This window comes from Callospermophilus lateralis, chromosome 16 (assembly GCF_048772815.1).
Source record: "Callospermophilus lateralis isolate mCalLat2 chromosome 16, mCalLat2.hap1, whole genome shotgun sequence".
Taxonomy (NCBI): Eukaryota; Metazoa; Chordata; class Mammalia; order Rodentia; family Sciuridae; genus Callospermophilus; species Callospermophilus lateralis.
Genome location: NC_135320.1, coordinates 67,039,121 through 67,064,511, shown reverse-complemented (window position 1 = coordinate 67,064,511; position 25,391 = coordinate 67,039,121). Strand labels below are relative to the sequence as shown.

At 30.7% G+C, this 25,391-nt stretch overlaps 1 protein-coding gene across 3 annotated transcripts in view; it reads left to right on the top strand.

Moving 5' to 3' along the window:
• The window catches only part of Csmd3 (CUB and Sushi multiple domains 3), a 1,108,856-nt gene that overhangs the window by 94,321 nt on the left and 989,144 nt on the right, over positions 1-25,391 (top strand). For all 3 annotated transcript variants that reach the window (XM_076835404.2, XM_076835403.2, XM_076835402.2), the window contains exon 2: positions 22,811-23,033. In XM_076835404.2, coding sequence (XP_076691519.2) covers positions 22,811-23,033 — 223 coding nt within the window. The remainder of the gene's footprint in view (positions 1-22,810; positions 23,034-25,391) is intronic.

The window sequence follows — 25,391 nt, the reverse complement described above, 5'->3', positions numbered from 1 at the left end:
GAGTGTCCCTGAGTTCAATCCCTGATACTCCCCCCCCACCAAAATCTAGATTATTACCTTGAACTATAACACCATATGCATATAAATTAGCTCAATTTCTTTGAGAAAAATAGAAACTCTTAGAAATATTTTAGTACTTAAATAAACTTAAAGATACAGAAGTAAGGAAGATTCAAATCCAGATATGCATAACTGGCATAATTTTTAGAATATAAATTGTTACATTTCAAAGTTTCTAGGATTCACAAGCATTATTGCTAATTTTCACAAGAACTCTCCAAAGTTAGGTGTTGACTTACAAGATGAGAGTAGTCTCAGAAAGGCTAATTATATTCCCCAGTTTTCACATAGCTGTTAAGGGATAAAGACCAATTCTATAAAAATCCAAAGTTATTCAGTATAAACAATACTAAAGATGATAAGACAATACATATAAGTAAACAATATTTTACTTAAAGAGAAACTGAATGATATAAACTCAAAATCAAAATTAAAACATTCAGAATACATATGTAACAGTCTGGAGAGAAGAAGGGCTTTAAGGCATTTTTAGATTATTCTTCCAAAGACATTGGAATTGTGCCAATGGCATTAGGTTTAGGGCACATAAGTTTCATGGGATATAATTAGTTCTAATTAACATTCACTTTAGTGGCCAAAGGTCAGAATAAAACTAAGGTATTAGTAACAGGAAAATATGATGACAATCATTCTATTAATGGATTACATTAAAAAACATTCCTTTAGTTCAAGGGAAAATATTTAATTCATATGGCTTTGTGATAAAATGTGATGTCTTCAGTGCTTGTTTGGTAAAACAACTTGTGAAAGATTAAATTCGCAATGCTAATATATCTTAATCAACATGATATTTTATTTGGCTACAATTTTAATAACCAAATAAATTACACTTGCAGTTGAACATTTCTTTTATGTTAATCAGATCAATTTAAGTCGTTTATATTATAAATTTATTCTATTTTTTAATCTTAACTTTATAGTATTGTCCTGATGAACTCTCTATAAACCTACAGGTTTATAAAAACAATTCAATTTTCTTGATTTTCAGCTAAACTATTCATTAATTTACAATAGTAATTTTATGCTTCTGAAAATGCACTAGCAAATCATATTTTCGAGGCAAAAAGCAACAGGAAACCTTCTAATCTTTCCCTTTGTCAACAGGCTAATATTTACAAGGATTTAATAACATTTGTTTCAGTTTCATTTGCCTGATTAAAAGGCTTTCCTCTGTTGCTTAATTATTTCTACTTCTTCTTACTGTTTTTATTTTAGGATTTCCAAATACCACTAGAAATGTGAAGAATTGTTCTACAATTCTAGTACTTTATTATGGAAAACAGTGAATATCAGACTAAATGGACTATCAACACATGGAAGGTGTATTATAAAGATCCTAGTTCAGGAAAGCAAAATTCTATCTTTCTTTTTCACCATCAAGAAGCACAGGAATAGATATTTTCAACCAGCAAAATTATATATGAGTAGCAAGGATGGAAATATGAGGTCAGTCTGGAACATGACAGTGGACCAATATGATTGATGCATTTAAGAAAATACCACTTGGACAATTATGTCTTTTCCTTACATCTAAAAGACATTATCTGCTACATCCAAAACTACAGTGAAAATGAAATGTGAGATAATTTGAAGTATCAGCTTAAGTTTTGATGTTTCTTTATTTTTCTTACCTTATTTATTTATTTCTATAGTTACAATGATAGTTTTATTGTAAAGAACACAAATCAGGAACAACCAAATGAAGAGACTCCAAGGGTGAAATCTAGGAGCACTCTAAATGCATAGTTCCTGTTTTCTCTTCCTATGGAATCAGGGTAGATCACCTTCCCATCACATCAATGTGTTCATCAAGGAGGAAGCTTTCCAGAACTTCAGTGCAAGACTTTTTGTGTAATTTTATTTATAGGTATAATTGAATAATTGGCCATGTGATTAAACTTAGTCTCCATCTCTCTTTTCCCTAGAGGTGAGATTAGCTCAAAGACCCAACCCTCTAATCACACAGTTGTTCTTTACTGGTCCACTATGAATCATCCATTTGCATAAACTCAGGTGTTACCTAAGGAGCCTGTAAATAGCAGACACTTGCATTATTTTGGGAAACTTACCCAATATTGGTAGATAGCCTTTCATAGACTTCTGTAATAACTTATCATATGTGTTTATAATTATTTTTTAATATGTGCTCCTACCACTAGTTTCTCAAGCTCAGGCATTAGAATGCACCTCACCCCTGCTCAATAAACTTGAACTGTCAAGTCCTCTGGGAGTTGTTTTTGCTTGAAAGATTATTTCAGCTGCTCCTGTATTCTAGTTTAGATATAAGTTCTTAGAATTAAAAATTAGATTACTTGAAGAGGATGTGGAGAGGTTGGTTGATGTGCAAGGAATAAAGATTTAAAAAATACAGGACGATTTCTGCTATGTCTCTGACATGATAGTTTATATTGAACAAATTCTTCCATCAAAATGATGGATGGAATCAAAAGTTTTTAATAAAATGAGGCAAAAATGTATTTGTTTCCAAAACTAAATAAAAATAAATACTGGAGGAAATTTTTCAGGCAGAAGAATAATAAACCTGGTTAGAAAGACTAAAATGAGGGGCTGGGGTTGTGGCTCAGTGGTAACGTGCTTGCCTAGCATGTGTGGCACTGGGTTCAATTCTCAGCACCACATACAAATAAAATAAAGGTCTATCAACAACTAAAAAATATTAAAAAAAAGAAAGACTAAAATGACAAAAGAGTAAATATGTAGGTAGGTAATATAAATTTATATTGAGAAGTCAAAACAATTATAGTGTCTTTTGGGTGATTATAAAATATATATAATGGAAGGGAACAGAAATTATAGAGTAAACATCAGGGATGGTGTGAAGTTCTAATATCTTTGCTTTGCTCAGGAGATGATAAGAATTAAGATTTTTTTTATTAATAATGAAGAATGTATGATTCACTCCTTATGGTTACCATCAACATAATATGAAACTAAAGTGGATAAAATGTAGTACATTTATTGATTTGCATATTTTGAATCATTCTTATATTTCTGGGATAAATTCTACTTGATATAGTGTGTGTGTGTTTGTGTGTGTGTGTGTGTGTGTGTGAGAGAGAGAGAGAGAGAGAGAGAGAGAGAGAGAGAGAGAGAGTATATTATGTGCTGGAGGAAGAGGATCCTAAATGAATAGTTTATATTTCATCTCCCTTTGGAATCAGAGTAGATCACCTTCCCATTGCATTAATAAAGGAGGAAGCTCTCCTAAGCTTTAGCATTCAGACTTTCATGTGAAATTTCATTTTGTAGGCATAATTGATCTAAACATTGGGCTTTGGGTATGTGATTAAACTCTGTCTCCAACTCTCTCTCTAGGGAGAAGACCCAACCCTCCATGTGCTGGGCTTGATTTGCTAGTGCTTTGTTGAGAATTTCTGCATCTCTGTTCATTGGCTATATTCAGTTATCTGTAATTTTATTTATTGTTTTGTTGTTGTCATTGTATCCTTATCCAGTTTGGCATTAGAATATTGCTGACATCATAGAATGAATTCAGAAGGGTCCCATTCCCCCCTTTTTTGGGGGAATTTTAATATTTATTTTTATTTTTCGGCGGACACAACATCTTTGTTTGTATGTGGTGCTGAGGATAGAACCCGGGCCGCATGCATGCCAGGCGAGCACGTTACAGCTTGAGCCATATCCCCAGCACCCCCATCCCTTTTTATACTTTGGAATAGTTTGAGATAAATGACATCAATTCTTTAAAAGTTTGGAAAAACTCTGCAGTGAAGCTATCTGTTCCTGGTCTTTTATTTGTTGGAAAATATTTATTATTGATTGAATCTTGCTGCTCATTATTTTTGGTTCAGGTTTTGTATTTCTTCATGATTCAATATTGGTAAGATGTACATTTCCAGGAATCTGCCCATTTCTTCTACATTATCAATTTTTGGTATATAGTTGTTCATACTAATCTCTGATGATTCTTTATATTTCTGTGGTGTCAGTTGTAATGTCCTCATTTTCAATGCTGATTTTATCTATTTAGATCTTCTCTATATTTAATTCTTGTTTAGTCTAGCTAAAGTTTTGTCAGTTTTGCTTATCTTTTCAGAAACCAACTATTCATTTCATTCATCTTTTTTACTGTTTTTAAGTTTCTATTTCATTTATTTCTGCTCTGATTTTTGCTCTCTTTCCTTCCATTCATTTGAGGTTTGGTTTCTTCTCAGTTTTCTACTTTCTGCAGTTGCACCATTAAGACATTTATATGAAATCTAATTATTTTCTTTGATGTAGATGCTCATTTCTATAAAATTCCCTCTTCTTTTACTGCTTTTGCTGCAACTCATAGGTTTTGGTAAGTTGTATTTTCGTTTTTATTAGTTCTAATATATATATATATTTAAATTTTTCTTTTGTTTCATTGGTCTAAGAATGTTGTTTAAATACCCTGTATATGTGAAGATTCTAAAGCTCCTCTTGTTGTTGATTTATAGTTTTATCCAAGTGGTCAAAGAAAGTACATGTTATGATTTAATTTTTAAAAAAATTATTGACATTAATTTTGTGGTCTATCCAAGAGGATGTCTCAGGTGTTGAAGAGAAGAATGTGCATTCTGCAGCTCTTGGATGAAATGTCCTATAAATGTCTATAATAGGTTCATTTGGTCTCTAATATAAAGCTGATGTTTCTTTGTCGATTTTTTTTTTTTGCATTGATCATGACAAATTGATGACAGCAGAGTATCAAAGTCCCCAACTATGACTGTGTTAGAGGCTACCTCTCCTTTTGGATCTAACATTTGCTTTACATAATTTTTTTATTCTAGTGTTGGATGTACACATTTAAAATTATTATTTCCCCTTGTTGAATTGAGTCCTTTATCATTATATACTGACCTTCTTTGGGGGGATCTCTTTGTTTTTGATGTAAAGTCTACTTTATCTATTATAAGAATCGATAGCTACTGCACCTTATTTTTGGTTTCCGTTTGCATCATACATATTTTGCCATCCCTTCATGTTTAGTCTATGTGTGTCATGTGTCTTTACTGGTGAAGTGAGTTTCTTATAGGCAGCATATCACTTTGTTAAGATTTTTTCCCTTTTCAAATTCAGCCAGTCTATATATTTTAATTCATTTACATTCAAGGTTATTAATGGTAAGTAGATACATAATCCTATCATTCATATAAATGTTGATGGTTCTTTTGTATGTTTTATTCCTTTCTTCCTCTCTTGTTCATCTTTATGGTTTAGTGATTTTTCTGTACTGATAGAATTTGATTGTCTTCAGATTATTTTTTGAATATCTACTCTATGTGTCCACGGAGCTGGTGGGGGAGCACATCTATATTAGGAGAGTAGAATATCTAGATGGCTCTTTGTAGCAAGCACATAGAGCAGAGAATGACCTAAGTGGGGAATGAAGTGGTATGGAAACCAGCAACTCCCCAAAGTGGACTCAGGGCTTCGAAGGCGTCACAGTTCTCTGGCAAAATATAGTTCAGGTGGCTGTCACATAAGTAGGTTTTCCCAGGGACCTCCTGCTTACTCTTTCCCTGCTAAATGATGTCTCTATTCAGTGTTGATCTCAAGAGATGGAACAACTGATGTTGTATGCTGAGTTTCCTTCTTTAAAAGGTAACCATATTTCTCCATGATCTGAAATGACTTTACTATATTCCCATAACACTACAAAGCTGTGTCTCAAACACTCCCATGAAATAGCTATTTTGTTCTGTTTTTTGTACCTGTTTTGGTCCTTTGTTGTGAAGGAAAGTGTGCCAAGAACAGTCATCTTTGTAATGTCACTTTCCTTGAAAGGAATCCAATACTTAATGAATTTGGAAGTATAATTTATATTAAAAAAAGAATTTCTTTCTAAGATAAAAGGAAGAACTATGTAAAAAATACCATGATGCAGAGCAACTTTATGGTACAAAAGAATAGGTTTTAGCTATGATCTAAAAGTTTTTAATAAATAAGTAAAAAAAAGTCATCTGCTGAAAATCATGGATTTCAAAATAAGATTTTGGAAGAATGCAGACAATTTAGAGCCATCATTGTGATTAGCAATGTATCCCTTCAGTAATTATTTCTCCCATTTTCTCTAAGTCAATATAAAAATTTTAGTTCACTTGAAAGTATCTTTATTTTTGCCTATGTAGATATTTTCAGTAAAAATAAAAATATACACTGGCTTCATCACCAATGAATTACCCAAAAATTACATAAAACCAAGGAAGATGCATTTATAAATGTAAGCCATGAATAGATACAAACCAAAATAGTAGTATTCAAGATTTCTATATATTGAATAATAGAGTAACATTAATAAATAAAAATAACCATCCTCTCATTTATCTCAAATAAATATTTATGAGAAAATGAGAACCTCAAAATAGTTTTTTGCAAGTGAGAGTAAAACTTAAAAAGAGAGAATATGTTAATAAAATTTTTAAAAAATGACATGTACTCAGTTACATATAGGAGACATTTAAATTTGCATATTTAATAACTTCATTGAAATCTCACTCAGATTAAATTAATTCCTTTAAAGTATAAAATTCAGAAGGTTTTAGTATGGCCAGATTTGTGCAAATATCAACATGTTTTAAGAAAAATCCTCTTTTTCATCAGTCACACTTCATCCCACACAATCACTTACCCTGTCTACCTCTAAGTAACCATTAATTATTTTTTGTCTATAAATTTGCCTGTTTTGGACATTTCATATGACTGGAATCATTGAATATGTGTTATATTTTATTGACTAATTTCATTTATGAATTTCTTAAATCCATCCATGTTGTCACACACATCAAGACTTCACTTCTTTTTTTGGCTAAATAATATTCTATATATTTTATGGCTATGCCGTATTTTTTGACCCACTTATTAATTAATGGGTATTTAATCTATTTCCACTTTTTATCTATCATAAAAAATGCTGCTATGAACATTCACATACAAGTGTACTATAGATATATGTTTTCCTTTTTTCTCAGGTGATTGCTGAGGAATGGAATTTATGGATCATAAAGTACTTGTATTAAATGTATTAAGGAATTGCCAAATTATTTTCCAACATAACTATATCATTTTACACTTCTACCAGAAACTATGATGTTTCTAATTTCTATATATTGTTGACAACAATTATGGCTATTCTAGTGTTTATGTAGTAGCTATTAGTTTATATTTCCCTGATAACTATTAATTCTGAGCATGTTTTGATATGCTTATTTGTATAAATATATCAGAAAAATGCCCACTAAATGTTTTATCTTTTTCACTTTGTTGTCTTTTATTGCAGTTTTAAGGCTTATTTATACATTTTGAATATAAGTGCTTTATCAGACATAAATTTCCATAATTATTCCCATTGTGAGGTTTTTTTCACTTTCTAATTATTTATTTACAAATAAACATTCTGTTTATTTAATCACATTTAAAGATATTTTATATATTTAAAGTATTTTAAAAATATTTTATATATGTGAAAAAGCTAAATCAAGATCATTGATATATGTATTACATTACAGAACATTTAATACCTATGATATTAACAAATTTCAAGCGTAGAACACATTTCTATTAAGTATAGTCACCATGTTAAACCATAGATTCACTAAAAGTATTCATCCTATCTAACAGAAACTTTGTATCCTTCTATCAACATCTACCCAACCACTTTTCCCCATATTTCACTTTCTTAATGGTACCTTTTGCAACCTAAAGTTTGTAATTCTGATGAAATTCAATTTATCTGTTTCATTTTTTCTTTTAACAATTATTTTAAAGCAGACTCAAGAAACAAATATACTTAAACCAAAATTTTCAATAAATCTGGTATCAGCAAAGAAACCAAAGCTCTCATCAAAGAAATGTTACACTTAAAGAAGAAGTGCATTGAAAAGGTTAGACATGAAAAGTAAAATAACAAAAAATGAAGATCTCAATGAATGTGCTCAGCAGTAGAATGGAAGAAACAGACAAACAATCAATGGATAGAAATTACCTAATCTAAACAACAGGGAGAAAATAAACAGTATCAACAATAAACATCAAGAACCTCTAGGACTCAACAAAGTAACTAGCATTCTTATCATGAAGTCAGGAAAGAAGAAAGAGAGCAGAGCTAAAAAGGTACTCAAAGCAATAAAGAAAAAACAGTAAATTTCTCAAGAGACAGACCTACTGATTTGAAGAGCTAAGTAAACTCCAAACCAGATAAATACTAAGAATCCACGCCACGCATATCATCATAATTCAATTGAAAACTAAAGACCAAAAAAAAAAAAAAAAAACAAGGAGAGAGAAAAGTCTTATAAGGAGCAAACAAAAAGGATGCCATCCCCCTAAGAAAAAATTACCAAGGATCTAGAACTCAACAAAGCCATCAATCAATAGGATACAGGAAACATTTAACTTTTTATAGAAAACTGTATTCACAACATTGTAGTAACATTACTTTCAAGCATTCAAGGAACATATACCAAGTTGGACAATATCCTGGGTAATAAAACGTATGCATTTTTAAAAGAATTAAGGTGGTATAGAATGTATTGTTTGAGTACAATGGTATTAAGCTAAAAATAAGTAAAAGAAAGTTAAGGGAGAAATCACATACTTGGAAACTGAACAACTCACTTCTATAATAACCATGGGTCAAAAAGGAACTTTCAAAGGAAAATTTTAAAATGTAACAATATGAATGAAAATGAAAATTCAACATATCAAATTGAGAAAGACACAGCTAATTCAATAAGATTTGTGTTTTATAGGATTAAATGCATGCATACAAGTACCAATGTTAAGAATGAGAGAGGAGAATTATAGTCCTACATACATCACAGACATAATAAAGGCATACTATTAACAGTTCTGTAGACATCAATTTGACGTCTTAGGTAAATGTGCCAACTTATAAAAATTTCACAATTTCTCTGATATTAAACTCTATTGTGCATATTCCTATAACTTTTAAGGAAATAGAATTTACAATTGCAAAAATAAATAAATAAATAAAAAGAAAGAAAGAAAAGAATAAAGAAAACCCTGGCCCAGATTATTTCGCTGGGAAATCTTATCAAATGTTTAAGAATATTTAGCACCAATTATTTAACATTAGAAGAGGAGAAAAAATTCACATTCACTTTATGAAGCAGGTTAACAAATACACCAATGATGCCAAAAAAATAAATAAATAAACACACTACATAAAACCAAATATCAATTCTCCAAATAAACATAAAGGTAAAATCTTGTAACCCCTTTTATGTATCAGCAACATATAAAAAATAGTTGTATGTTATAACCAATTAACATTTACTGCAAAAATAAAGAGTGGTTCTATATTTTTAAAAATAATCAATGTAATCCTTCACTTTGAGATATTAAAAAAGAAAGATCACACAATTCTAATGTAAGAATATAAAAACAGTACAGAGTAAGGGGGAAAATAAAACTCTTCCTAGTTACAGTTGTTATAACTGGTGATTCTGTAAGTCAGCTTTCTGTTACAATATCAAAATAAATGAAATAATTAACTTATGAGAGAAAATGTTTATTTAGCTCACAGTTCTGGAGACTCCAGTCCAAGGTCAGGCAAACCCATAGCATTAGACCTCTGGTGTGGATGCTTGATGTCAATCATAGGAAAAACATGGTGGAGCAAACTGCCTACCTCATGACCCAGAAACAAAAGAAGAGGAAAAGGTCAGTGTCCCAAAAGTGCCTTCAAGGTGATGTTATCATTGATCTAAGAATCTCCCACTATACTTCCTGAATGTTCCATAATCTCCCCAAATTACCACCCTAGGGACCAAGCCTTTAACACATAGTCTCTTGGGAAGTCTTTAACCACAAAACTGTAGAAGCCATGTAGAAAGTCCTATAGATTTACAAACAGACTCATAAATGTAATAAGTAAGCCTAGTGATGTCATAGATATTAACATAAAATAAATATTAAATTGTTATTGTTAATATATAATAATAATGAACATAGGTACATTGTACAGTTATAGTTCTTAGAAATATGAAATACTTAGATTTTAACCTAAAAAAACATGTCCAGGACTTCTATTCTGAAAAAATATACAAGTATGGTAACCATAACAAAGAATATGTTAATAAATGGAGACACAGTGATTATGGCCTAGTAGTCTAAACACAGTAAATATATCAATTCTCCCTAAATTGATATGTAAGTTTAATGTTATTCTTTCCAAAATTCTCAGCAAGATACATAAACATAGACAAGATAATTCTAAAATTAGTTTGAATGTAAAGGAACTAAAATAGCTCAATAATTTTGAAAAAAAATAACATGGGAAGAGTTAAGTATACGTGATATCAGTAATCAAGACTATGTGGCACTAGCAAAGGGGTAAACATATATACCAGTGGAACTGAAGAGAGAACTCAGAGAAGGACTTTAAAATATTACAAGCTGATTTCAACAAAGGTACAAAAACGTCTTAAGGAAAGACAGATTTTTAGGCAAATGTGGATGGATCAATTGCACATGCACAGGCAATAAAATAATAATAATGTTGACCAGGTTCTGATACAGATTTTCTATTTCTTCTTTAGTCAGTTTTGACAGTATGAGTCATTTCAGTTAAAGATCTATTGACTTTGTTCATGGCATTATGATCTTCATTAATACAAGTAGTGATTTCCCCTCATTTACTCCTGATTTTAGTATAGTGTCTTTGCTTTTTTCTCTTGGTCAGTCTTCATAAAGGTGCTAATACATTGATCTTATCAAAGCCCAAATATTTGGTTTTGCTGATTTTATTATCTATTACATTTTCTATTTCATTTCCCTATGTTCTTACCTTTGTGCTGCATTTTGATTCCTTTTCATTTGCTTTTCTTTTTCTAGTGCTTTAAGGTAGAAGTTTACATTTCAATTACATTTACATTCATTTACTTTACATTTTGAAGTTTACAATTTTTTTTAATATTGGTGCTTACTATTTATTATATATTTATCTGTAAGCACTGCATTAGATACTCTCACATGTTTTGGACTTGAAGTCATTTTCATGATATTATCATGACCATTAGGGCTCAGTTTCCATAATCATTTGCATGTTATGTTTTTTCTTCATTTTATTTTTCAACTTTTTCTGTGTCTTGATAACGAAAGTGTGTCTGAATTTTTTGATCCATCTGCTGATATCTGCTTTTAACTGTAATATCTTTTCCATATATATTTGATGTCATTGTTGCTAAGGTAGGTTTTATGAATGCCATTTTGTTATTTGCTTTCTATATGCTTTACACATTTGTTCCTCAATCAATTGATTCCTGCCTTCTTGTTGTTGTTAAGTACTATCTAATGTACAGTTTTATTTTTTTGGTAATTTTTAATATATTTTAAAGATATTTTTATTTATAGTGAGAAATTACAACCAGCATCTAACTTCAGCTTTCTAATTGAATACTAACTTAACTTCTAGAGTATTCATAACATTTGCTCTGATATACCTCCATATTATTCCTTTTCAATATCATTAGTCTCAAATGAAATCTATCTCTATATAAGATGTTCAGCATAGTTTTATAAGGATTAATTTGTAACTTAAAAATTTTATTTAGAATAAAGAATTTACTAATATACAATTATGCTTCTTTGTTTATCTACAGTTACCCCACTAGTGCTCTTTATTTCTTCATATGGATTTGAATTATTGCCTAATATTCTTTCATTTTATCCCAAAAGACTCATTTGAGCTTTATTTAAAAAGACAGTCTGTTAGTGAAACATATTCGTAGATTTTCTTTTTCTGGAAGTGTCATAATTTCTCCTTTATTTTTGAAAATCTCTTCTTATATAGATTTTCTTGTTAAATTTTAATTTTTTTCAGATCTTTAAACAGATAATTTTATTACTTTCTGATCTCAACAATTTTTAATGATAAATCAGCTATCAATCTTACTCTGATCTTTTTATGATTAATCATTTTTCCCTATTGCTATTTTCACTACCTTTATTTCAACAGTTTGTGTCTTAGTGTGAATTTCTACTGAATCATTTGTTTTCCTGGATGTGGAGATTAATATTTTAAATTTGTGTTTTGGAAGAATTTAGCTACTGTTTTTAAAAATATTCTTGATTCCCTCCTGTTTTTTTTTTTTTTCCCTCTTCTTCTTGGAACTTTGTTATGCATATGTTGGTACATATAATGATGTCCCAAAGGTCTCTGAGAAGGTGTTCACTTATCTTCATTCTTTTTTCCTTATGTTTCTCAGAAAGGATTGTCAATCTCAGTTGACTTATCTTTCAGTTTACTGATTGTTCTTTCCAAATTCAAATCTGTTTTTGAATGCCCTTAAAGAATTTTTCATTTCAATTACTATAATTTCTAACAATTTCAGATGGTTTTAAAACAATTTCTCTTTTTCAGTATTGTACATTGTTAAGACTCATTCTTGTACTTTCAACTAACTCTTAGTCATGATTTCCTTTGTTATTTAAAAATATTTATAATAAATAACTTAAAGCCACTGTCTGAGCTTCTTCAAGCACAGTTAATGTTCACTGATTTTTTTTTTCTTGTACATGAGCCGTACTTTCCTGTTTCTTAGCACATGACATAATTTTGGTTGAAAACGGATGTTTTCAAATACTAGACTGTATCATTCAGCAAAATTATATCCCCCCTCATCCAAGCCTTGTTGCTGTATATGTATTCTGTTTTGCTATTTGTTCATGCATTGACACTTTCAGGATAATTCTGTAAAGCCTATAGTACTTCTAGTACATGACTACTCAAGCATTTGCTCAGTTTGAAAAGAGCATATTATAGACCAGATATTTTCTCAAATGTTCTGAACAAGCACATCTTCCTCCCTGTTCCAAGGGATTTCTAAGTGTTCATGCCTATATTCAACATTAAAAAGTTTACAAATCTGTCTAGGCTTTCAATTCTTCAGGCAGCGGCTCAAGTCATTCATTAAATGACTTAGAATCCTCTCTGGTCTTTCCTCAATATGCACATAAGCCTTCACATACTCATATCCTCAAGAGTATATTAGAACTTTTTAAAGTCTGCTATGGAATCTCTTTCTCCAGATCTTTCTTTTAAGTTTTGGCCTGATTCTCATTTATTCCAATTTTAGCAGCTTTAGGCAGTTGCAGTGTTAAACTTTTTTTTTTTTCTTCTTATTCTCTGGGAATAGGGCTTTAATCACGGGGTGACTTCCATGTCAGATCATATAACAACATCTGTGAATAGTTTTCCAGGTAGCAGCAGGATAGATTAAATTGTGACAACATTCTGGGTGAGAAAGGAATTTGTTAAGTAGCTCTGAACCTGGTTTATCCTCCACTTGCTGTAATGCTGCTGTTTTTCACAGCTGCCATCGTTGTAAGGCTGCTAGTTTTCAAGCTTGCTACTGGGAAGACAAGCAGTTGTAGTTTGAGCTACTATGCCACTGATGATGTTAGTGAGGTGAACATTTTTCATTTTGAATTTGTTCTCATAATGGAAGAAAGAATATTGATACAGTCTTCATAAGAGCAATATGCCAACTGCCTAATTAAAATTAAATAAATTCATAGAAAATAGTATCTACTTAAATTATCCTTTGAAAACTTTACATTTTTTAAGGTTTTTTTAAATGTAAGTTTTTGATAGAGAATCCAGTGTTACTTAAGAGCTTTGGAAGCTGTTCAATTTTTTTTTTTTTTTTTTTGGACAATCATTAGAGCCTCTCTCAAACTTCCAAATTTAGGTATGACCTAAGGAAATGATTTCTACTTTTTTGACATTTATTTGTATTTGTGCCATTAATGAGATAAATTTAATAAGTTCCTCTTAGATTTTTCATAAAATATGTAAGGGTAAACTGATTCAAATATAAAAAGCTTTGTGGGCAAAGAGTTTGAAATGTCATGGCCATAAATTTGAAATGGATTTGAAAATTAAAGAATTAGTGGTCTGAAGTTTGTAGATTTTATTTCCTCTGGGGATAAGGATCTGAAAACACAGATTCAGCAGAACTCAATAACATAAATATGTGCAGTAGAGTTTATTTAATAGCAGAAGATAATTTGAATAAGTTAATAATTCAGAGATCCAAAGGAAGAGACATACACTAATAAGTTTAATAGGTAAAACTCATACATGTTTAATCAGCTATAAAATGTACACTGTAAGCATATGTGATCTAACAAGGTTACTGAGAAGATTAAATTAGACAATATATGTTCCTAGAAAATAGAAATCTCAGTAAATTAATATTTTAGTGGAAGATTTCAGTGTTTTATGTTTCTTTCTTTGTGGATGTTATGATGAAGATCACCAGAAAAACAAATAATGAAAATCAGATTTTTTTTTCTTTAGAATTAAACTAATAAATCAACACATTTTTGATAAGAATAGAACACAGTGCTTCCCATAAAGGCCAAATGGCATCTGAGCCAACAGTATTTATGATCAAACAAATTCTGTCAACATATCTAAAAAAATAATTGCCAGAGAGAAGGGTGTTTATGTAAGTTTTGTACCAAAAAAAATATGAAATATTAGAAGTGAACATTAGCATTATTTATTATAGTATTTACCCAAGAAGTAAATGTGTTCTGGAGGTAAGCATAAACAACTAGCAAATTAGGTACTATATTAAAATTTGAAAGATAAACATAATGTCTCTTACTCTGAATAGATGCATTTTAATTAATTTATCTAAATTAATTACACATATCCTGTGACTTAATAGTCTTACTGTCCTTGTGACAGAGAGAGAAAACTATGTTACTAGAAGGAAATACCTGCTGTGTAGTTGTTTACCTCAGACTGTATGTAGTTACCTGTTGTAAGTCTAGTTCTGATGAACAGACTCCTTACCTGTGTTGCTTATTCAATTTTCTGATAATCTGAGACTAAGATCTGGATTTTAAATTATGAAATGTTCACTTAGGAAATTTTCTGGGACCAGAAGAACATTTTAGAAGACAGCAAATGTAGCTTAAGCTCTGAACAAACCTTTTTGACACACAGTCTAATACTTTCTCTAAGTATTGCACATAAAACTGTTTTCCATCTTACAACTCTTTCATCATCAGGGAGCTCTGGGATGAGCAAGGTACTGAGAGATGATTTTGAAACTGGCTAACTCCCTCTAACTAATGAGAAGGTATTATATTCATCAGACATATTTGGGAAAAAGTAGATATATTTGTTAAAGTAACCAAGAAGCAAAGTGATCTGACATGTTCTTTGGAAAAGCATATGTAAATTCCACAAAGAAAAAGTAGGCTATCTTATATTATTTATTAGTAACAGAAAATAAATATCGGACAGAGATTAATTCAAATTAACATTCAATACTTATGTATTTTTTCACTGCTGAAATAAAGTAGTTTAAATAATACATATTTATGAAAGAACTCAGCAATAAAATTTAAATTTTTTTTATATTATTTCTCTTGCTGCTGAAAAGCATTTTTCATTTAGGAAGAGCTATACTTCTTATAAGCAAGGTGTGGTGGCACATGCTTTTAATCTCAGCAATTCAGGAGGCTAAGGCATTAATTTCACAAGTTAGAGGCCAGTGTCAACAATTTAATGAGGCACAAAACAAGTTAGTGAGACCCTGTCTCAAAATTAAAAAAGGATCAGGGATGTAGCTTAATAGTAAAGGGCTCCTGGGTTTAATCTCCAGTACAAAAAATAAAAGATTATATACATATATATGTGTGTGTCTGTATATTTCTATATATATAGAGAGAATACATTTATACTCTGTGTATAAATTATATATTTATATGTATTATATAATTCTTATGTCTACATTTATGTTGTTAATTTATGAATAATGCAAGGAAGATTATTTTGAAACCTTAGGCAAAATACATGCTGGTGTCCTTTAGTTAATCAAAACTCACATTGAACCTGATCCTAAAAGAAACTAAATCAGGTTGAGCTTTAAGTTAATTTTGGGCTTCAAACAGGCTGAACTAGTTATATTACTGGATAACCAAGTAGTTGATTATTAATATTTTTGCTAGTAGTAAAAGAAAATAACTTGAATAACAATTGAATAATGTGAGGCATTTTAATACTTTATTTTACATTTATTAATTAATTCATTGCTTCAGTTAAATCTGCCCACCATCTATGAGAAACTATACTAGGCTTTGAAGCTATAACAAGAAGCAAGACAGGTGATCCACCAAATGGCTGGAACATTTGACATTCTAATGGGAAAAAAAAAAAAAAAAACTGATGACAAATAAATAAACTAATAATTTCAGACAGTGATTAATGGTTTAAAATATGAATCAGAGTAAAGTGATAGTTACTAAAATGGGGCAAGATGGTCAAAAAGATTTTTCTAAGTTTAAAAGGGCCAGCATAAATTAATATTTTATTATAATGCATTGAAAGTATCAATGTGAAAACATCATAATTCTTCCAAGTTTATTTGTAGATTCAAAGTCATCCTAATCTCAAATCTAAGCTGCTCCTTTTTTATATATTGATAAATTGATTCTAAAGTGTTTATGGAAATGTTTAAAAAAATCAAGGCTATCTTGAAGAATAAAAATAATGATGAAGAACTTGCATGACCAAACACAGTAATTAACTTACTTGGATAATGTGGTACAGACCAATGGAACCAGTATACAGAAACAGGACTACACAAAATTTCATATTTATTGACAACCAACTGTGGGTAGGAAAGTATGGCCTTATACATAAATGGAGCTAGGTGATTTGTATATTAATTTAATTAAATAAATTAATCCCATCCCTGTTTCACCTACAAAAAAAGATTGATTTTAGATCTGAATATGATACAAAATGGTTAAAAACTTAGAAGAATAGGATAATTTAATTGTGAATAAATATAGAAATGCATACATATAAAATTTTGAATAAAAGTTTAGAAAGTCACATAAACCTGAGGATGAAGGTTAATTCAAGAAGAATAAAGATATTGTGATTAAAACAAATAACAAAAGCATTCTAAAGAGTAATAGTTTTATTTCTTGATATACTTACTAGTAACATGAGTTTCTATTTTTAATTAAGTTTTCCATATATATTCATTTACTTGGTGCACTTTTTATATATCTAGTGTTCTTATAATAACAATATCTTAAAACAAAAAAGCCCTTATTGAATTAATATCTTTTGAGATTTTTCATATAACATATTACAATTTCCTGAAAGTTTTTGGCATACTAGGAAAGAATATTGCTTCACAATGAGTGTTATTTGTTCTTATAAAGGACTTATAATATGTACTTCTACTAATAAGAGAGCAGAAATATAAATGTACATACTACCACCTTTTAAGATATCTGTTATTCAAAAATTGATCAAAAAATAAAATACTATGTTATTTGTATCTAAGTTTTCTCAGTATGGAAATGTGTGATGTTTTTGCTAAAGAAAAAATATCAGGAAATATTGAAAAAACTTACTGAATTTCTACTAAATGCTTAGTTTCTGTCTCTTGCTACCATGGTATTTAAACAAATTTTAGAAAGACTTAAGAGAAGCAGTTGTATAAAAAATACATCATAAGTGATAAACATTAAAACTATAAGTATCCATGAGAAAAGCATTAGATTAATGGAAAATGACACTTTACTTCAATGTCTAATAAGTGATTTTTATACTGAGGACCTGATGAACAGCTATGTACATGTGCCTCACTCCATGCTCTGCCTGGAGGAAAGAGTGGTGAGTCAACTTTGTAGATCCCAGATCACCTACAAGAATTTTAAAAATCTGGTTCATGGGTGAAAAATTAAAGATGGATCATAGCTCAGTAAAAGGGGGGGATTAAGCTGAGATGTAAGGCACACAGAGAGATGTATGGATGTTTTGACAATGAGAATTAGTCAAAGAATACTATTAAATAAGGAAGTGACAGGATTTGGTTTGTGTTTCCTTGAGATGACTTTATCATCAATGTGGATAACTGGGTGGATACTCAAGCTCACAAAGACCAGCAGGGTGAATTAGATACTGCTAAAATGCTCCAGGCAGCAGATGAGGAACAACTGAATGAAAGCCAAAGGATTTGGAATAGAAAAACAAAGAAGGATGAGAGATAGATGTGAGAGAGTTTAAAGAATGTACTGATGAAATTAGAGAATAAGAAGAATCCTAGAGGATATGAAGACTAGTCTTTAAAATGGTATGTTACATCTTCATACAGATTAGAAGAAAAATGGCAATATAAAAATGAATATGTGTATTTTTTCATAGTTTATAATCATAAACTATACACTGTACCTAGTCAAAAGTTATGTGTATGGTTGTTGAGGGAGCTGTACAAAGTAGTAGATAGAAACCTATAGAGGGATGCTTTTAGAAATCCATGAAAAAGGCTGGGAAAATGTAGCTCAGTAGTAAAGTGATTGCCTAATGTGTGAGGTCCAGGGTTCAATCCCTGTTTCAAATAAGTAAATAAGTAAGTAAGTAAGTAAATAAATAAGTAAATAAATAGATAGAAGTCCATGTTATCAGGGAAGAAGATATCATCATGCAAGCAATTAGAAGAGATTTCCAAGGTGGAAAAAAACGGTCAGCAGTTTCAAATGCATGAATTCAACAAGAAGGATAAAAATGAACTGATTTTGATAATAAGAAGGTCACAAGTAATTTTTGCAATAATCATGTCAACACAATTGAACATAGAAGTCCAGTAGCAGTAGTTTTTAAAAATGGTTAAAGACAGTGAACAAAAATGTGAATATTACTGTGTCCTCAACCTTGGGTAGCCCCCCAAATATATAAATAAATAAATTTTAAAATACCATCAAAATTTATAAAATAGCCACTACTTTGTTTTATACATATAGAAAAGAGAAAATAAAGGCTTGAAAGTAAAATAAGGAAAAAAATTAAAAACCCATATTGTTAAATAAACTCCCATTGACCAAGAAATCTAGTAATGAAAATTTTAGTTATAATTAAAGTATAAATCAACTCTTTTAAGTGAACATTAATAATCAAAATTTGAAAAATATAAGGCACCAGAAATTGTCAAAGATTAAATCTGTGAAAAGCTACAGTGCCAGTTTTTAGAAATGATTTTTCCATAAATCTCAGTAACTTGTCTAAATTAACATTTGCTCCCATGTGTTCTTTTAGCAAAATGTGCCTACTCAGTTCATAGACCATAACTTACTCTGCAATAATAGCTTAAATATTCCTGTTGTCTCACATTTTAGTTCATCAGATCCCAGGAGAAAGCTTAGCACAATGTCTTTTGTATCATTTTACCCCCAAGGCATGATATATATTTTAGTATGCTTTTTATCACTGTGACCAAAAGACTTTACAAAAATAACTTATAAGAAAAAAAGATTATTTTGGCTCACAGTTTCAGAAATTCAGTCTATTGTCAGCCAACTTCATTGCTTTTGGTCTGAGGGGAGGCAGAACCTCGTGGTGAAAGAGTGTGGCATAGCAAATTAGCTCAGAACAGGGCAACCAGTCAGCAAGAGCAAATTCCATTCACTACAGAGCTGAGCTCCCAAAGGCTCGCACCCAGTAGCTTACTGTCTTTTGTCTATCTGCCTATAGTTACCACTCAGTTAATCCACATCAGTGGATTAATCCACTGATATGCTACTTTTCTCATATTCTAGTCATTTCATGTCTTAACATTCTTGCATTGCCTCACACATGAGCTTTTGCGGTCACCTCATATCTAAACCTTAACAATATATGTAATGAATGGATGAATGGATATGGAAGAAGAACTGTCAGAGGAGATAAGTAGAAAAGGGGATGATGACCCACATGTACAATAAAGAGCAATAACATGTTGGGATTTTATGATAGCAATGAGCAATAAAGAATGAGCAAACTTGTTTTACTCAGAAGTGACCATATGAAGGCAAATACAAATTATCAATGAATCATCACAAACCTAAGTGTTTACTAAAAAAGTGGTGAAAAAGGAAAGGTATCCTTTGAAAATGTGGAAATGATTTAAACAGGCAATTCTTAGGGAAGAATTATGAAGTGATGAAAAGAATGTGGCAAATATATCAAAAGTAATCTGATAAATGGAAAATAAAATACTAAAATAGTATATTTGCCTTGTAAAATTTGCCTTTTAACAAATCTCATGTTGCCAGAATTGGGGCTGCAAGTGGGAAACACTTTATACTGTGGTATTAGCATATAAAAAATTGCATTTTATTATTAAGATTAACTTGGCTGTAGCTATCTAAATTCAGCCGTCCCATATCTTGGATTCCATCTTAAAGATATATTAGACAAGTACACAAGGATATGGCTCCAATGTTGTTTTTTAATGCTGTTGTAAGCATAAAAATAAAGTTATCAAAGGATTAACAAAATAAATTATAATAAAGGCATACAATATCTAAGTAGCTATGTAGTCATTAAGAAACAATGCAGTAGAGCAAAGGAAATAGCTCAATGTTAGACTGCTTCCTTAGCATGCACAAGGTCCTAGGTTCTATCCCCAGAACTGGGGGAAAAATGTAGTACAAGTATATAACTAAACCAGAGAATATCACTGATATTTTAAAATAAAAATAAAGATTCAGAAAAATATACACATTATGACTGAGTTCATTTGGAAAAAAAATTCAAATGCACAGAAATATAGTTATGTGTGCATGTACCTAGAAAAAGCCTAGAAAGGGAAACTTTGAACTGATAACAAGGACAAACCCTATGAGGCATAAGTTTGGCTTTTTTTTAATACTCTTTTAAAAACTCTATTTCTGATCTTTCATAACTTTTTAGTGCAAATTTTAAGACTACTGTTGGAAAAATGTACATTATTATGGAATAATGTCATATTTAATTTAAATATGATGGATAGGAAAATTTAAAAGAGGTATAATTCCTAATTTGCTTAAAGAAGTAAAAAGGAAGAGAAAGGACTTGAAGTACATAAATCAGCAGGCCCTTAAAAAATTACTGGACAAAGCCAAGCATGTTATTTTAGGACATATGTCCTTTTCTAAATCCATCAGGGTTATGGGGCTTGAGAATATATAAAACAGACCACAGATCAGATTGTAGCTAAAGGGATTCATGCTCGCATTTTGTTATGAAGTTCAAATTGGAAGCTGTTCAGGCAGAAAACTAATAGAAATGGGTGATAGCTAATTAACCTAAGGCTTCAAAGTAATTGCTCTGCAAGAAGCAATTTAAAAGGAACCATTTATTTATTTATTTATTTATTTATTTATGAAAATCATAAAATGCCCTATTTGACTTTTGGTGCATGAGTAAAAGTATATGAATATATACAGATATTTGATTTTTTAAAAAAACTTTTACCTGATCCAACTTCTTGGTAACATTTTATACTGGCAATAGAATAACAAGAACTATGTTTCATATCTTAAGCTTAGTACTTTGCCATATATGGAGATAATAGGAGTAGATCCCAGAACTAAATTCAGCTCAGAGTGTGGAATTATATTTATTCATCCAGCACTGAGCCATATCCTTACCACTAGAATCAAGAGTCAGTAACACCAGACAATATGACTGCTTAGTGAAGATCTGACTACCATACAAACACGAGATCTTGCTGTGAAGAGAGGATGGAATGAATGTGTGAAATCCAAAATGAACTTCTATCTGCCACAATGTACCAAACTGACCTCTCAAATTCTGGCACAGTTTCTTTTCAAAAAGATCTATACTTATATAGAATGTCTTCATTTCTTCCCCAAAAAATGAGTCCTAAATTTCTTGCATTTCTACAAGTTCCCAAAACTGATGTTTTGGGTAATGTGGTGTTTTTTTTCCTCAAATTTGCTTGGTATATGTAACTTCAAGTTTCCTGGAATTTAAGGTTAATATGGGACTCAGAGATGTAGTTGATAATATCTGGGTGAAGAGTTCTGAACAGAATTTCTGATCCTTATTACCTGCCTCTAGGTCTAAGCTTTATTAGCAGGTATTCTCAATAAACCCTGGGACTATCTTTTCCGACCATTGTATTAATCTTCGGGTTTTTGTATTACACCAAAGGATATAGGATATTATATATTTAAATAAACTAATTCCTCAAGAAATATAGTAAGCATTCTAGATATCTCCAGGAGTCACACTTGCAATCACTTTTAGACCTCCCATAGAGTCAGTTAGTGTAGAACTAAAGACCTTTGTTGTCAGTTGCCCAGGATCCATATGTTCAATACATTTTCCCCCAACTTCAGGATTCATTCTGATGCAATTAATCTGATTATGCCCTAAGGGCACCAAATGCTTTGATCAAAATTAGAAAAATCATAATAGACATTTAAAAAATCCCTTTTTTATAATCAAGGTGGGTTCAGAGGTGGGTCCGCTTTTTAAAAATAAATATAAGTTACATGGTAGAGATGTTGGCCTGCCATAAAAGTGATTATGCTTTGCCAAGAAAAGGTAAAATTAATTTGTTGAGAATCAATATATATCCTATGGTCATTTAATTTTCAATTCTGTAGATTTCCACAATTAGATTGTAAACAATTTAAAGATAGAATTGTGTTGTGTTAGAATATGCAATGTTTAATTAATCAGATATGTTGGGTGATTTTATTTTGTCAATTGGTTTATAATTATTAACCTCAACATGATAAATAATTCTAATATTTTGTTACATATGTATTTTTAAATCTGATAATGTCATTTAGAAAATTGTTAATATCAAAAAACTTTTTGAAATAGTGTTTCCCCTAAATTGCTTTTTGTTTTATATGCTATTAATATCTGTTTATTTGTCTTTTGTTGCAGGATTTATTTATACATGTGGTGGAACATTAAAAGGACTTAATGGCACCATAGAAAGCCCCGGTTTTCCATATGGATATCCAAATGGTGCAAACTGTACATGGGTAATAATAGCAGAAGAACGAAATAGAATACAAATTGTTTTTCAGTCATTTGCACTAGAAGAAGAATATGACTACTTATCCTTATATGATGGACATCCTCATCCTACAAACTTTAGGACAAGGTTAGTGTATTTTGAATAAAAGAAGAGAAGAAATGTATTTTATGGGTAAAATTATTTTACATATGATATAATTATAATAAAGTCATATTGATCATCCAATTATTATTCATTTAGAAAGACATCATTCCATTAAAATTATCTCCATATCTCTCATCTTCTAATACTAGCACATTATCACTACCTCTCAAAAAGATGAATGCAAGTTGAATTGTGACCACTTTAGAGTGGTTAGACATATTTTGGGATTTAAAATTATTATCTCCAAACTTCATTCATTATGGGAATAACTCTTGGTAAAATGAAAGCATATTATATAATGTTTCTTTTAGTGGTATGTATCCAATTCTAATGCAAATATATAACAATATACAAAATACAATTACAAAATATCATGAATACATTAGTCATACATTGGCAGAATACAATGATTTTAGATAATGGGTACACATATATGAATGGCTTATCCTTTTATGTCACAAACTGGGGCATTCATGTGTCTTCCCCTGCAAATAAAAGCATTAATTTTAATCTAGTTGATAAAACATAAAAATTAGCTAGTATCCTCTTATTAAAGTGGTTCTTCACAATTTTTTCTTGGCACCTAGTTAATCTAAAAAACATAAAGCACTTTTTGGTGTCTTATACAAACACTCAATTGAAACATGAATCAACTATAACTCCACCAAAAAATTTAAAATATCAGGCATTACATATTTTAGTCCTAGATTAATATACCTGTAATTACATATTTATTTTTTAGTAAATGTTTTCAACTTGCAATTTAAAACATTCTTAGCAGATAATATGTAGGAATTAATGACTCTTTACTAAAGAATACTTGGCTATATTTGAATTATGATTCTGTGAGTTTGTCTTTGTATCTAACAATTTAAATTGTTTTCTTGCTTCCCTGTTTTCCAGGAGGCAGATTATCAATGTTAAAATTTTATACATTCATCAGCCTTCCGTATTAATTTGCATTTTTTTCATTTTAAATAAATTTTATGTTTATTATCCTTCCAGTTTTAGTAGTGAAAAGATAATACAGTGCAGAAAATGATGGGCCCACAGGTGAGATTTACATCAGAGTGTGAGGTTTGTTGTTCACCAGCTGTTTGAGCACTCCATGCCATCTCTGCTTAAACTGGGAGATGGTGATACTAAGGGGGATGTTATACTGTACTCTTTTTTGACAATCATAGAGAAATCATGTGTGAAACAACTACATGAATATAAGATCCTTTTAGTATACATGTGAACTGCTTCCTGTCAAGAGGACAGTTAAAAATGCTTGACTTGTTTGAAATCACATATTAATGCAAATAAAAGTTCACTATCTTGATTATAGGTAAGGTCTATTTTCATTCATTCTTTTTCTCTTTGTTAATTTACTGGATATTTCTGATTTCTTCCTCCTCTTACACTGTAAATTCCTTCTGTATAAAAAAAAGTATCCTGTATGGCATACACTTATGCCCACGTTAAACATCATTTCAAATATTATCAAATGCTGGCCCACTTTTGCCCATGACAGCATTAAATCAAGACAGAAATTTTAGAAGCACATATGCATGCTTGCTTACCTTCAGTAGCATATGTGTGTGTGGCGGAGAGGGAGGTCTTTCCATGTAAGGGTTCTGATCATAGGAATATAGAGGACAGAGCTCCTCTGGTGAGCAAACAAGCAGGGAGTAACAGGAACCCTGTTTCCCATGGTTGGAATATTTTGCAGTCTTTCCCAGGCACTTTTAAGATGACCACTGCTTGCATGGCCAGAACACATGTCTAATCATAAGCAAAACATTTTACATTGTAACCGAATGTAATCTGGTATAAATAAAGCCAGCAGCTCAGGCCAGTAGCCATTTTGCCATTTGGCCATTCTGCCTCTGCACCTCACTTCTATCTCCCTTTGATTTCTTTACCTATACACACCTGTGTATAACCAGTCAGACTATAGGCCATAAAAGAAAAGAGAAGGTATATTCTAAAATTTTGAGACATCTAAAAGGATGCACATAAAAAGCACACAGACTATTATGTATTTTCTTGACACCAGCAATTCATGCCCTATAATTGATATAAATCTAAAAAGGAAGTAATCCCCTTAACATTATCTGCTAGTTCCTATAAAATTGCTGATAGTATTGTTATATCTATTCTCTCTAGGTCACCTTGCAAATTAGAGAAGATTATTATTTTATCTCTGCATTAAAAAAAACAGTTGTAGCTTCTGGAAAGTTGAAAGACTTTGAGAGATTTAGATAACTATTGTTCTCATTCTTTGCTTACTAATATGTAAATTGGAAAAAGTAGCATTTAATTTACAGAGATTTTATGAGGATTACGGTGTAATAA